At 46.6% G+C, this 13,809-nt stretch overlaps 1 protein-coding gene across 15 annotated transcripts in view; it reads right to left on the reverse strand.

The window, feature by feature from the left end:
• The window catches only part of TBC1D5 (TBC1 domain family member 5), a 590,389-nt gene that overhangs the window by 258,670 nt on the left and 317,910 nt on the right, over window positions 1-13,809 (reverse strand). For all 15 annotated transcript variants that reach the window (XM_055570013.1, XM_055570012.1, XM_055570015.1 and 12 more), the window contains one exon: window positions 13,109-13,176. In XM_055570013.1, the coding sequence (XP_055425988.1) occupies window positions 13,109-13,176 (68 nt within the window). The remainder of the gene's footprint in view (window positions 1-13,108; window positions 13,177-13,809) is intronic.

A 13,809-nucleotide genomic window follows, 5' to 3' on the forward strand; every position in this document is an offset into this window, starting at 1 on the left:
AGAGGGCCACTCCTGAGCGCATCCCACCTCAGGCGCTGCCCACATTTCCACTTCCGGCTGGACAGAGCGGAAAAGGGCATCTGGGAAACCTGGGAGGCTGCATACGGACTGTGCTGGTTTTAAAAATACACCTGCCAATTCTTTAACACACTGCCTTTCCTTCTTGGGTTGTTTGCTTTAGGGGAAGGCTCCTCTAGAGAAAGGGCACTTAAGCAGCACCACGGAGAGACCCACATGGGTCCTCTAGCCCTCAGCAGCCTCCACACCACCCCAGCTCCAGCTGACACCTGACTGCTCAGAGGTCCCAGGGCCTCGGCTGCTCCCAAATGTCCAACAACTATGAAATATGTAGCAAGAGATAATGAATACAGCTTTTAATACCTGAAACTGGGCTGTTTCTTTTTTTTTTTTTTTAATATGCAGTAGAGGTAGCTATGGGACTGGACAGAAGCTGGAACGTTGCACAGAGCCACAGTGAAAAGACTAAAGGATATGAAAGAGACGATTAGCCAGCCAGACAGCCCATGAGGCTGCCAGCGAGGGTGAAAGTCAAAGTGAGGAAAACATCGTAAGAAAAGTGGAGACAAAGATTCCTTATTGGGTACTAGCAACTCAGCAGTATCTGTTTATTTGGATATTGCAAATGTACCCAATACCCAGGTGATCGGGCCCAAGAGCCTGTCTAGGCAGTGCGGAGCTGCCCCTGGGCTGCGTGTCCCTTACAACGAAGGAAAGAGGGAAGCGGAGGGAAGCACTGCTCAACACGAAGGGATGTCAAACCCAACCTTGTCTCCTTCTCATCCTGTCGAGCCACACACGAAGCATTAAGACTCTACTTCTGGGCCAAGATCAAACATAAGACACAGAAAAGCAAGGTCGAAAGATGTAACAAAGGATGTGAATGTAAAATCCTTTGTTAAGCTCCCAGAAAACTCTCAAGTGGCACTTCAGAGAACCCTCCTGTCAGACAAGACACCCCGATGCCCTGGAAGGACCTAAAAAGTATGCCTGACAGAGGCTGCAGTAGTCAGGGGTCAGAAACGCTGCCAAGCACCCCACACTGTACAGCAGAGAGTTAATTGGTCTAAAACGTCAATATTCCCAAGGTTGAGCAACTCTCAATTAGAATATGTGAACCCAGAGGGCAGAAACCATAGGGGCGTATTTAATCTCCACAGTTTTCTGGGTAAGACTTGAAGCAGCCCACTCATGCTTCCATCTCCTGTTTGCTCCACAAAGTGTTATGCATACAGAAGGTGTTCAATAAGAGCTTCTTCAATTGAAAAAACAAGTGGTAAATTCAGGCAATTCAGGCAAATAAGATTAACATAAAATATTACAGACTAGCAGAAAGACCTGGAGTCCCAGGTAGTATTTCCACTGCAGCCAGTTACATTTTCTTAAGTCATTCTTTCTGAGCTTCAACTTTATGTACTTGCAAAATAAAAGGATTTAAGATGATTACCAATGACAGAATGCTTATTATGGATGCCAGGTGCTGGGGAACAGCAAAAATATAAAAACATAAAACTAAGTACTTAAAATCTAGACAAGAAAATAGATATTACACAGATATTTTAAAAAGGAAGATAATTACAATAAAATCTGCAGGGTTCTACAAAAGAATGGAAGAGGCACTGTTTTCTTTATCAGGATCCTCAACTTCTAGAATAGTAGCTGCTACCTAGTAATTTCTCAAGTAGTATTTGCTGAATGAATAAGTAAGTCCAGAAACCTACAAACCAACCAACCAATGAAAAATGCAAGTTCAGTCGTGAACTTGGACTGGGGTGAGAAGGCAAAGCTTACTAAAGGCTAGACCACAGTTCTGCTGCCTTTGTTCTTTGCAACAAATGACGATAAGAGCATTATGTGACTTTCACAGGCCATAAACTAGAGGTGAACCCTGATTTTTAAAAGGCATAGAAAAGAAAGCAGAAATCTGTTGTGATGACAAGGGTGTGAGCCAGCCCAAGAGGACAGCAGGACAGTTTCCCAGTGCCTAACAGGGACAGTGGAGTTTGGAATCACCACCCGGGTGAGAAGACTTAGGATGACTGGAAATGTCCAAGAATGACAGTGGGGACAGGCAGTGGGCCTGGGGTTCAGGGCGGCGTCGGTCACCATCTGAATGGAGGTTTCAGCAAAGGTTCCTTCTAGTTCTCCAATGCCCTGAGTTACACAGCAAGCAACCCCACTGCCTCATTGCCTCAAATAAAAGAAAAAACAAAAAACTTTCTACTGATACCATAAAGGTGAAAAATTGAGAAGAAAAAAAAAAGGTAGAAATATGCACTTTAAGTGCAAGGCTCTGTCACACTGAAAGACTTCATTTTGCAGTATTTCGACAATTAAGAAAAATTTTAAAGCAATTTAAAGCATTTATCCTTGAAATAGTAAAGTAGTGTCAATTCCAAATCTGCATGAAAGTCCCTAAAATGCTGTGCGTCTACTGACCGGGCTGGCGGACAAGGAAGGGAGTACTCCGCCGCCCAGCGGACTTCCCCTTTTCACCTCTTCACGGTCAGTATGTGAAGCCCCCGTTTAGAAATATAAACAGTGCTAAAGACGCTGGCTTCATTACACAGCCCATCTCCCAGGGAGAACCCTTCTGGCCCGCAGCTCGCGGCGGACTGTGCGGCCGCTGCGGGGCCTCCGCCGCAGCCAGGCTCCAGCGGCCAGGGGCGCGGGTGCAGTCACAGCATCAAGACCGCCGAGGACGCACCTCCATTTTCACGCAGATGCTAGAAAAAAATTTTAAGCTTAAAAATATCCCATAAATTGGAACAAATAGGTAGTAAGAATCTGCATGCTTACATGCAGCAGAAATGAGAAAAATACATGTCACACACATGAGCAGTACAAGATATACATACTTCTAAATACATACAGGGAACCGCGAGAATCCAATATTTTGCTTTTACCTTGAGAGTTGTGAAATAAGGAAGGACTACAGGCCATTTGACGGAAGAATTGTTTCTTGTGTTCCTGAAAATCTGCTTCTCCCCCTCTTTAATATTTAAGAAACACACACACAGGTTGCCGACAACCCGCGGAGAGCGGCTTGTGTTGTCGTTTTCACTTCCGCGGCTGTGAAAAAGTGCATATGTGAGGGCTGGTCGTGCACGCACAAGCGTGGACGGCGCCGGCATCAGACGGAGCCACAACACGGCACCAAGCACAGCCGCTCGGCGGGGTGTGCCTGCAGTCCACCTCGGGAGACTGAAAATATAAATACAAGCTGCTATTTTGGTGTGATCACACGAACGTGGCAGCTTGTGTGGTTTTTTTCTCTCTAACATTTTAACACTGGGCAGATTGTCTGCATTAACACACACCAAAATCAATTCTGCTCTGAAATTGCTTGTAAAATTTTTCTTTCCCTGAGGAATTTGGTTTTTACTTAACTAAAAAAAGGGGCGTGGAGGAAACTATATAAAACACACCAACATTTAGGACATCTGAACTCGGCACTAGTGTGACAATCACTGCTGGATTAGAGAACCAGCATTATTTCTCTGAAAAATGGGAAATGTGTAGAAGATGGACTTTAAATAAGGAGGGGAAAAAAAAAAAACAACTTTGTAAAATCACTTTTGTACATTATTAATACAGAAAAAATTCTCAAAGTAGTCTAATTTTACACTATCCACTACATAATAACTAAATTTGATCAAAAACTCATATAAGACGTGTACACTATAAAAACTGATGGAGGTTTCTTAAGGGCAGAGACAGGAAACAAAAGTAAGTATGTCTCTAAAAGTTCACTGTGAATAAAAAATAAAATGCATATATTCCTATGATATATAGTACAAAAATATAACAACAACCAATTTATTCTCACAGTGCTGTGCAGCAGAACTTTCTACAATGATAGATGTCCGTATCTGGGCTGGCTTGTACAGTAGCCGTTAGCACTTGAGAGAGTGTGATGAAGACTTATTTTATTTATTCTAAATTAATTTCAATTTAAATCTCCACATGTGCCTGGGGGCTATCAAACTGGACAGTACACATCTATGGTTTTAAAGAGAAAGTTTTAGCGATTATTAATGAATCCACAAATATCAAATGACAATATAAAAAAAATTGAGGAAACAAAGTTTGCTGAAATAAAGAGTCTAAAGTTTGGACCATATGGGGAATACAAACAAAAGGGATCGTCGAATGAGAAGGCTGGTGAAAGGTCTAATCGTGTCTTGGAGAACCAAGTGGGACAGAGTGGAATGAACTCAAGAGTGAGCTGCCTGAGGTGCAGACGGCAAGAGCCCTACACAGAACCACGGAAGACCAGAAGCTGGGGATGGTGGCCCGAGAGGCGACCAGACCAACCTGTTATCGTCACAGTTACAATGATAAAAGGAAGCTAAATTTTAATCATTTAATTCAAGAGAGGCATCTGAACTAAAGACGACACTATTTGGCAATAGCCTATAAATATGTTAATTTGCAAGTGATATTATAGACACTGTAAATATACTTTTAAAATAATCCTTGATAGATCAAATAACAGACTTCTTTAGTGAAATGAAAATGATACTTTATTCTGAACTCAGTATTTCCCATCATTTTAAATAATACTGAATTTCATATAATGTTAAGCCTTTGAAGCATGGCAAAACTGGTTCATAATGGACAGCTCAAGTTCTGAAGTAGAAATGCTATAAATTGGAAGCTACTTGATTTACCTTTTGATTATCAGTTTTTTCCCCATTCACGAATAAAAATGAGAACAGTAACAACCTCATTAGGCTGAGATAAGGAACAATTAATTGAAATGAATACAAAACGCTTTGAGGCAAAAAAGGTTAGTAGAATAAAAGAATATTAAAATTAGTTGAAAGAGAAGATAATATTTAATTCAATGACATATTCAGATCAAATAAATTCTATAATGAGAAAACAGCACAGCTTATGAGATGAAATTATCTTGTTTAAACTCAGACTAGAAGGTGGATAATAGTATTTTTTCAGTGTGTTTATGTTTCTAAAGATTGGAAGTGTTAGAGATGTTATTACGAAAATTGAAAAACACTGATCGTAAGTGGTAGGATTCACAATCAATGAGCATTAATTAGGCACCACCCTGACTCTGTAGTAAGACAGAAACGCCCCCCAGGGGTTACCACGAGGTCTGAAACATGAGACCTGGGGTAACAACCAGGTAGGTACTTTTTCCCCCCCGGTATTTTCCACCCTTTATTCTGTTTCCCTCGGGGTCTTATAAGTTACAGCAACACAAGTACTTGACACTGATAATAACATAATGAAAGTGAAAGAAATACGGAAACTGTTTGGAGGAGCACAGAATTTAACACATTAGTTTACGTCCGTGTTTCCCTGGGAGAGTACTTGACTTGTTTTCCCAAGCTCCACTGAGCAGGGGCCGAGATCCCATTGTGCACGGCATTCAGTACTGAGCTAACATTCTCAGGTATTTACAGAGTAGAACCATTAGGTAGGCATGGCTTCCCTTGTAGCTCAGCTGGTAAAGAATCCACCTGCAATGCAGGAGACCTCAGTTCAATTCCTGGGTCAGGAAGTTTCTCTGGAGAAGGGATAGGCTACCCACTCCAGTATTCTTGGGCTTCCTTGGTAGCTCAGACAGTAAAGAATCCGCCTGCAAGGCAGGAGACCTGGGTTGGATCCCTGGGTTGGGAAGATCCCCTGGAGAAGGGAAGCTTCAGTATTCTTGCCTGGAGAATCCCCGTGGACAGAGGAGCCTGGCAGGGTACAGTCCATGGGGTCGCAGAGAGTTGGGCAAAACTGAGCACAGCACAGTCTGCCTCAAGTAGGCATGGGGTCGTGAGTCGGGAACACTTAGACAGGTCTCCCAGATCGGAATACGAAGCTATGGGAGTTTCTCTGGTGCTCTTGTATGTCCTCTTTCCATCGTAGTACTGCTATCCTGCTCTTTACATTTTTTTTAGGTCTGCTTTCTCTACTAGACTTTGAGCTTCTTAAGGACCCACACCATATTTATCTTGGCATATGCAATGCTAAGGAGACTAATATAAATGTACTGAATACACTGGCAAGTCTAAATAAACTTGAGCAATATCAAAGAAACGTAAGTAATATCATTACAAAGTTATTAAGAAAATGCCACTGGAACACAGAACAGGCACAAATTATTTCCAGTTGTAAAGACTGCTTCAGGAACAGGGTGGTGATGAACACAGGCTTGAAGGATGAGCTGTGGGGACTCAGGGTACAGCAGGGGGGAGCGGCCCTGGAGCAGAGGAGCTGCATGGAATGCAGAACCTGCGCAGAAACAGCACCTCTCTGCAGCCCCGTGGACTGCGGTCCACCAGGCTCCTGTGTCCATGGGCTTTACCTCTGAGGGTTGAAAACTCCATCATAGGGAGACCCACACAAAACTGTAAGATTCACCTCTGGAAGCTCGGCCAAGTTCCCACAGTGAGTATCAGAGAAAAATCCCCTCAGCTATGGCAGGGGGAGGGGAGAGGGGCCAACCTGGACAGAGGGGGAGTCAGCTCTTCTGAACGAGGCCTGCCTGCAGGGAGAACGAGTTACCCAGAGCCCAACCTGCTGAGACTCCATGGGCCCCTGACTGACCTGGGGAGAGGGAAATGCCCAGCCCAACCCCCACCACAGCCATCCTGTCCATCTAAGGGGAAGGGCGATCCGAGAAACACTGTGAAGGGCATAGTCCAGAGGCACAGAAAGACTGACCGTACATCTAAAGGACACTTCCCCTCTCCCCTCAGCTCCTCACATTACAAACAGCCTACTGACAGCAGCGCCTTTACCCAGGGAGCCACATCTAGCCGTCATAAAGCAAAACCCAACACCAAAGCTACAAGGCCTGGAGGCAGAAAGGACGATTGGAAGACACAGAGCAAGCCTCAGAACCAAAGAAATTGCAATTATGAAGTCAGGGGTTTAAAACAAGTATGATTAATACACTCAGGGCTCTAATGGATAAAGCAGACAGCATGTAAGGACAGACAGGCAATGTAAGTAAAAAATAGAAATCCTAAGAAAGAACCAAAAATAAATTTAGAGGTATAAAACAGGGTAACAGAGAAGAATGCCTTTGATGGCAGAGAAGGCAATGGTACCCCACTCCAGTGACCTTGCCTGGAGAATCCCAGGGACAGAGGAGCCTCATGGGCTGCCGTCTGTGGGGTCGCACAGAGCTGGACACGACTGAGCGACTCGGCAGCAGCAGCAGCAGCAGCCTGTGATGGGCTGAGTCATCAGGTAGACTGGAAGCAGCTGAGGAAAGAATCTGAGCCCAGGATGTCTCACCAAATCCTCAGCAACTGAAAAGCACGAGAAAAAGACTGAAAAAAAAAATAGAACAGAGCATTCAAGGGCTCTCACGGGGATATAAGGAGAAGAGAGAAAAGAGCAGGAGAAACATTTGAAGAGACAATCACTGAGAAAATTGCCCAAAGAATGTCAGCTACCAAACCGCAGGACCAGGAAGCTCAGTAGCCACCGCGCAGGACCAATGCCCAAAGAACGACACCTCAGCACATCGTTTTCAAACTGCAGAAAATCAAAGACAGAGTTCTTAAAGGTTGGGGGGTGGGGAATGGTGGGACTTCATCTTACCTATACAGGAATCAAGAATTACATTCAACTTCTCTTCAGAAACCATGCAGGACAGAAGAAGGTGGACTGAAAAATTCCAAGTGTTTGAGAAGGAGAAACCTGCCCAACTAGAATTCTGCGTGCTACAAAACTACCCTTTAAAAGTGAAGGAGAAATCAACCTTTCTCCGACAAGCAAAAATTGAGAGAATTTGTCAGTAGACTTGCCTTACAAGGAATCATTTTAAAACCCAACATCATGCTGCCTATGAAACCACTTTAAATATAAAGACACATAGAGTAAAAGGAAATAGTTGGAGAACAATATACCATGCTGCTGCTGCTGCTAAGTCACTTCAGTTGTGTCTGACTCTGTGCGACCCCATAGACGGCAGCCCACCAGGCTCCCCCATCCCTGGGATTCTCCAGGCAAGAACACCGGAGTGGGGTGCCATTGCCTTCTCCATGCTAACACTAGCTAAAAGATAAAAAAGGGCACCGACTAATGAAATAGGGGTCAATTCTACAAGAAGACATACAGGCCATAACAAGAACCACCTAACAACAGAGCATCACACTGTGCAAGGCAAAGTCTGACAAAACTGTGAAGAGAAATGAAAGGGCAAGTGAAGCCGCTTCATCGTGTCTGACTCTTTATGACCCCATGGATTGCAGCCTACCAGGCTCCTCCGTCCATGGGATTTTCCAGGCAAGAGTACTAGAGTGGGGTGCCATTTCCTTCTCCAAGGGATTTTCCCGACCCAGGGATTGAACCCAGGTCTCCCACACTGCAGGTAGACGCTTTACCCTCTGAGCCACCAGGGAAGCCCAGGAGAAAGGAAAGAATCCATTATTACAGCTGGAAACGCTAACACCCTTTGATCAGACATGGACAGAACCGGCAGGTGGCACCAGTAAGGACAGAGCTGAACACAGCAACATCATCAACCAACTGGATCTAAATGACATCTACAGGTCACTTTTATCCAACAAAGCAGGATATGCATTCTCCTCCAGCTCACATAGAGCATTCTCAGAGGCAGATCCCATTCTGGGCTATAGAATACAGGTTAACAAATTTCACAGAAGAGGAATCATACGATGCCTGCCCCTAGACCACAGTGGAATTAAACTAGAAGTCAGTAACACAAAGGGAACTGGACAGTCTGAAAAGGAACAGTGTGTGTGTTAGGGAGTCTGGATAAGCACGTCTTCTGCAAAACCAGAGGGTCACAGCAGGTCCAGACAGGAAAGTAGGGGCAAGACTAGGATTCAAGACAGGGTTCAACACATGAGTTGGACGGGAAAAGCAAGTTAATGGAGTCAAGGGAAACAGACAAGAGACTCCCAGGTGAGAGGTGAAAGGCCCCTAAACAGTGATAACAATGGAACAGAACTGAGGAGTAGGAGAAAGCCACAATAATCCAATACAAGTCCTCAGCTTGTATCTGCTCCAGACCACCTGCAGTCCACGTCGCTCACACTCACTGCCCTTCCAGGGGCCGCGCCCCCTCTATCCCCGCCCACAGCACAGCAGCCACCCTCTCCCAGGTCCCAAGCTCCTGACACACCCTCCAGGCGCCCCAGCCCTCCTCCCTGACACACCCTCCAGGCGCCCCAGCCCTCCTCCCGGGTCTGCACTCCCCTCAGCTCCTCCAGGCGCCCCAGACCTCCTCCAGGGTCCCACGCTCCCCTCATCTCCTCCAGGCACCCCAGCCCTCCTCCAGGGTCCCACACTCCCCTCAGCTCCTCCAGGCACCCTATCCCTCCTCCAGGGTCCCACACTCCCCTCAGCTCCTCCAGGCACCCCAGCCCTCCTCCAAGGTCTGCACTCCCCTCAGCTCCTCTAGGCGCACCAGCCCTCCTCCATCCCGGGTCTGCACTCCCCTCAGCTCCTCCAGGCTCCCCAGCTCTCCTCCAAGGTCTGCACTCCCCTCAGCTCCTCCAGGCGCACCAGCCCTCCTCCATCCCGGGTCTGCACTCCCCTCAGCTCCCCCAGGCGCCCCAGCCCTCCTCCAGGGTCCCACGCTCCCCTCAGCTCCTCCAGGCACCCCAGCCCTCCTCCAGGGTCTACACTCCCCTCAGCTCCTCCAGGCTCCCCAGCTCTCCTCCAGGGTCTGCACTCCCCTCAGCTCCTCCAGGCGCACCAGCCCTCCTCCATCCCGGGTCTGCACTCCCCTCAGCTCCTCCAGGCTCCCCAGCTCTCCTCCAGGGTCTGCACTCCCCTCAGCTCCTCCAGGCGCCCCAGCCCTCCTCCATCCCGGGTCTGCACTCCCCTCAGCTCCCCCAGGCGCCCCAGACCTCCTCCAGGGTCCCACGCTCCCCTCAGCTCCTCCAGGCACCCCAGCCCTCCTCCAGGGTCTACACTCCCCTCAGCTCCTCCAGGCGCCCCAGCCCTCCTCCATCCCGGGTCTGCACTCCCCTCAGCTCCCCCAGGCGCCCCAGACCTCCTCCAGGGTCCCACGCTCCCCTCAGCTCCTCCAGGCTCCCCAGCTCTCCTCCAGGGTCTGCACTCCCCTCAGCTCCTCCAGGCGCACCAGCCCTCCTCCAGGGTCTACACTCCCCTCAGCTCCTCCAGGCGCCCCAGCCCTCCTCCAGGGTCCCACGCTCCCCTCAGCTCCCTCAAGCCTCCCCACTGCAGGTGGGGTCAAACCCAAACTCCTAGCCATGGTTGGCGGAACAGCCTACCAGACATCCCTACCGCCACCTCCACCCCCAGCAGGCCTGCTGACCCTCAGCTCACTCTCACTGAAGACTTGGCATCAGCTGCTCTCTCAGCCTGGAAGGTTCCTCCTCCAGATCACCACATTGCTGGCTTCGTAACATGTTTCAGCTCAAAGAGGACCTTCTCAGAGATGCCCTTTCTGACGCCTCTCCTAAAACAGCCACCTGTCTGGCTGTGTTTAAGATTATCGGTTTTGATTTCTTCACAGCAGTCACTGCCCTCTTCCTTCCATGACTCTCTGTATCTACACGGGCTTATGTCTCACTCCCCAGCGCCCCGCACTAAAATGTACATCCCACGACAACAGGAAACTCGTCTGTCTTCCCCACCACGCTGATCTCCCATGCAGTGGACGGGTCTGAAGCACAGGAGACAGACAGTCAGTCAAAACCACCCAACTCGCTCACAGCCGCTGGTGAGCAGCCAAGGAGCCGCGCTGCTCCCGCTCGCCGCCCACTACAGTATGAGCTGCGTTCAGACTGGGTTGGAAACCATGGATTTGGGATCACGAAGTGCCTTCTAAAGGCATCCCAGGTAGTGCGGCGGTCAAGATTCCGCCTGCCCATGCAGAAGACGCAAGAGACACACGTTCGATCCCTGGAGTAGGAAACAGCAACCCACTCCAGTATTCTTGCCTGGAAAATTCCATGGGAGAGGAGCCTGGGGAGCCACAGTCCATGGGGTCAAAAAGAGTCAGACACGACTGAGCGCACACAATGCCTTCTACGGAGGGGATGCGGCCTGAAAGGTTAACAGTAAGATTACTCAAGCTATTCAGCTTTTATGATTAGCAGTTCGGTGGCTTTAAAAAAAGACTGACAGCCTTACCCTACAAGCTAAGTTACTTGCCACAGAATTTACATAGAGATGGCTAGGAGACTTCCTCAAAATGTGAGGCGAGACATGGGAGAGACTTCTGGGGAAGGAGGTATGAACCTCCCCCACCCAGAGGGCCTCTCTGCATCTCGGCTTTGTAACCTGAATTAAAATGCAGCAGTGGAGACAAATTATAAGGAAAACAGTTGTCATGTGTGTGTTATACTCACAGACACACATACACTTTTATAAGAAAAACACACAGAATACAGCTTTTGAGAAATAACATTTTCCCACATAGCAAAGCAGAAATGTTTGATCTAAGGAACCAAAATGCTGAAGGGGCTCACAGTCCCACTTACTGCTTGGTTTTGCTGTCCACCCTTTTCTTCCCCTTTCTCTTCTGCTCCCGCTCCCTTCAGCAATCTGGCCTGGGTGTCCCTGGTGTGGGACCCTGTCCAGTGCCACGTGCCTCCACTTCCATTTGACAACAGCGGAGACACTCACACTCTTCTTACGGCTACTTCAAACGTAAGCTATCAAGTTTTCTAAGATAACTGCCTAGCATTTAAAAGCGAGACATCGTTACTGCTTGGTAAACTATATATACTGTGCATTTTGCTTTTATGAACCCTGTTTTCTCACCACTGATTACCCAGCTAGTTACTAAACTGATGGGTGAGGAAATTCATCCTTTTGTTTTATCCAACAAATATTTACTGAGGGCCTCCTGTGAACCAAAACAACGGCACTCTGCCTTCTGAAACCACTGGCGAGAGACCAGCACCATGGCCTGACTCAGGAGGGTAACGGCCCCGAAACCGCTTGCCCCTGGTCCTGACCAGGCTCACCCAAGTACTCACACTTCCCACCCCAAATCGCCACCACGGCCGGTTATCAGTGGTGCTGCTGCTCTCTGAACCCATGGCCCCTCTGAAGTATTTCCATTTTAAAGCAGAAAATCTCATTTGTTAAATGGGTAGTATGCCCTTAATGCAAGTCCACGTCGTCTGATCATTCTGTCTGGGGCCTGGAGAGAGAGCGGTGTCGGAGCCAGGGCCCCGCCTGTGTGCCTGGCGGAGCAGGACTTGAACCGGAGTCAGGCAGACAGGCAGAGGCGCGGGGGGCTGGAAGGCGGCCCTGGAGGTACGGGCTCACACACACCGGGCTCATCCCAGACCCTGGTGAGGGAGGGAGCTCGGCTGATACTGACACAGCTTAAAATGGAGATACATCTAATTTACTACACTAACAACAGGTGAATCTGTAACTATGCCATGAGGTGGTCAGTCTTATCTCTGTTTTGCAGAAATGAACATCTAAGGGGGAAAGACCTTTGTTGAAATTATTTTGTCCAGGACTAGGACTAGAGCATACCTTGCTAGAACTTACCCCAGGCTCACCCACACAAATTCCATGTGCTCCTTATGACATGACCCCCCACAAAAGTAAGGTCCAATACATAAAAGTTATAGAAATTAACTATATGCTAGATAAAGAGCCACTTCATATAGTAAATATTGAGAAGATTTGGAGTTGTTTGCAAACTTGAATGGTGTCAAAAGGAACAGAAGTAAAGGGGGGTAAAAATATACCTGTCATTTAAACAGTAATTTGATTAGAAAGGGATTCAAAGGTGTAAAGCAAAAGATAATTTTTTTCTAGCAAAACCAGTATTAAGACTACAAAATATAACCTTAGAAGCACATGACTTCAAGCAAGTATTGGAAACTGAAAAACTGATTTAAACATTTAAGTATTTATATATTATTTTAGTATTACCAATATTATAAATGTGATATTTTGACAAAGGGAACACAAAAGTCTATAATTTAAGAATAGAAAGTAACTATTATCATCAACATTTGGCCACAATAACTATTAACACAAGTAGAATACTGCATTCGACTAAGGCTCCTCTACAGATTGTATAGTTTGCTAAAATTTCAGAGGTAACAGCAGTCTGAATCACTGAAGGTAACTTGTAAATAGTTCTACATACGTTCTTTTGACGTCCTGTTCAATCATTGACCGAAGTTCTTTATCCTGGAAGAATTTGTTCCAAAGACTCTGAAATAAGGAAAGCAATTTATTTAAAACAATACTGCACCTTTGCTTGACTTTTATGATCTCAATCTAATGATTCAAATAATTAAAATTTATCCTTCTCTGAGTTATGATTTCACATTGCAGATAGAAAACCTGGAACTGGAAAATGTTCTATTAAAATCTAGTCTAATCTCAGAGACACATAATCATTCTAACGTTAGTTTTTCCAGTGATATTACTGTGCATATTTAAATTTTTCTACTATCTACTTAAAGTGAATGATACTTTTACTGCTAGACATCTGCTGCTACCCTTACAACAACAAAAAGGTCTACCTGAACTAGAGGAGGCCCACAGGCCAGCGGGTCCACTGGAACCTGACCTGAACTGCCAACACAGAAAGCTATGTAAGGTTTTCTACAGAGCTTTGGTTTCATAATCGCATAGATTTTTATCTATTTCTTAAAATATGAACTTCAAGTTTTAAAAACTGCTTAATATTCACAGACTATATTATAATAATTACACATACGAGGAAAAAGAAATGTTAATTTTATACAGAAAATGTGAAACAAAAAAACGTCCTTCAGCACAGAGACAGGAACTGGAGAAGCGGCACAGTGCCGCGGAGGGATATCACCGCTCGCGCTCACT

Source organism: Bubalus kerabau, chromosome 2 (assembly GCF_029407905.1).
Source record: "Bubalus kerabau isolate K-KA32 ecotype Philippines breed swamp buffalo chromosome 2, PCC_UOA_SB_1v2, whole genome shotgun sequence".
NCBI lineage: Eukaryota > Metazoa > Chordata > Mammalia > Artiodactyla > Bovidae > Bubalus > Bubalus kerabau.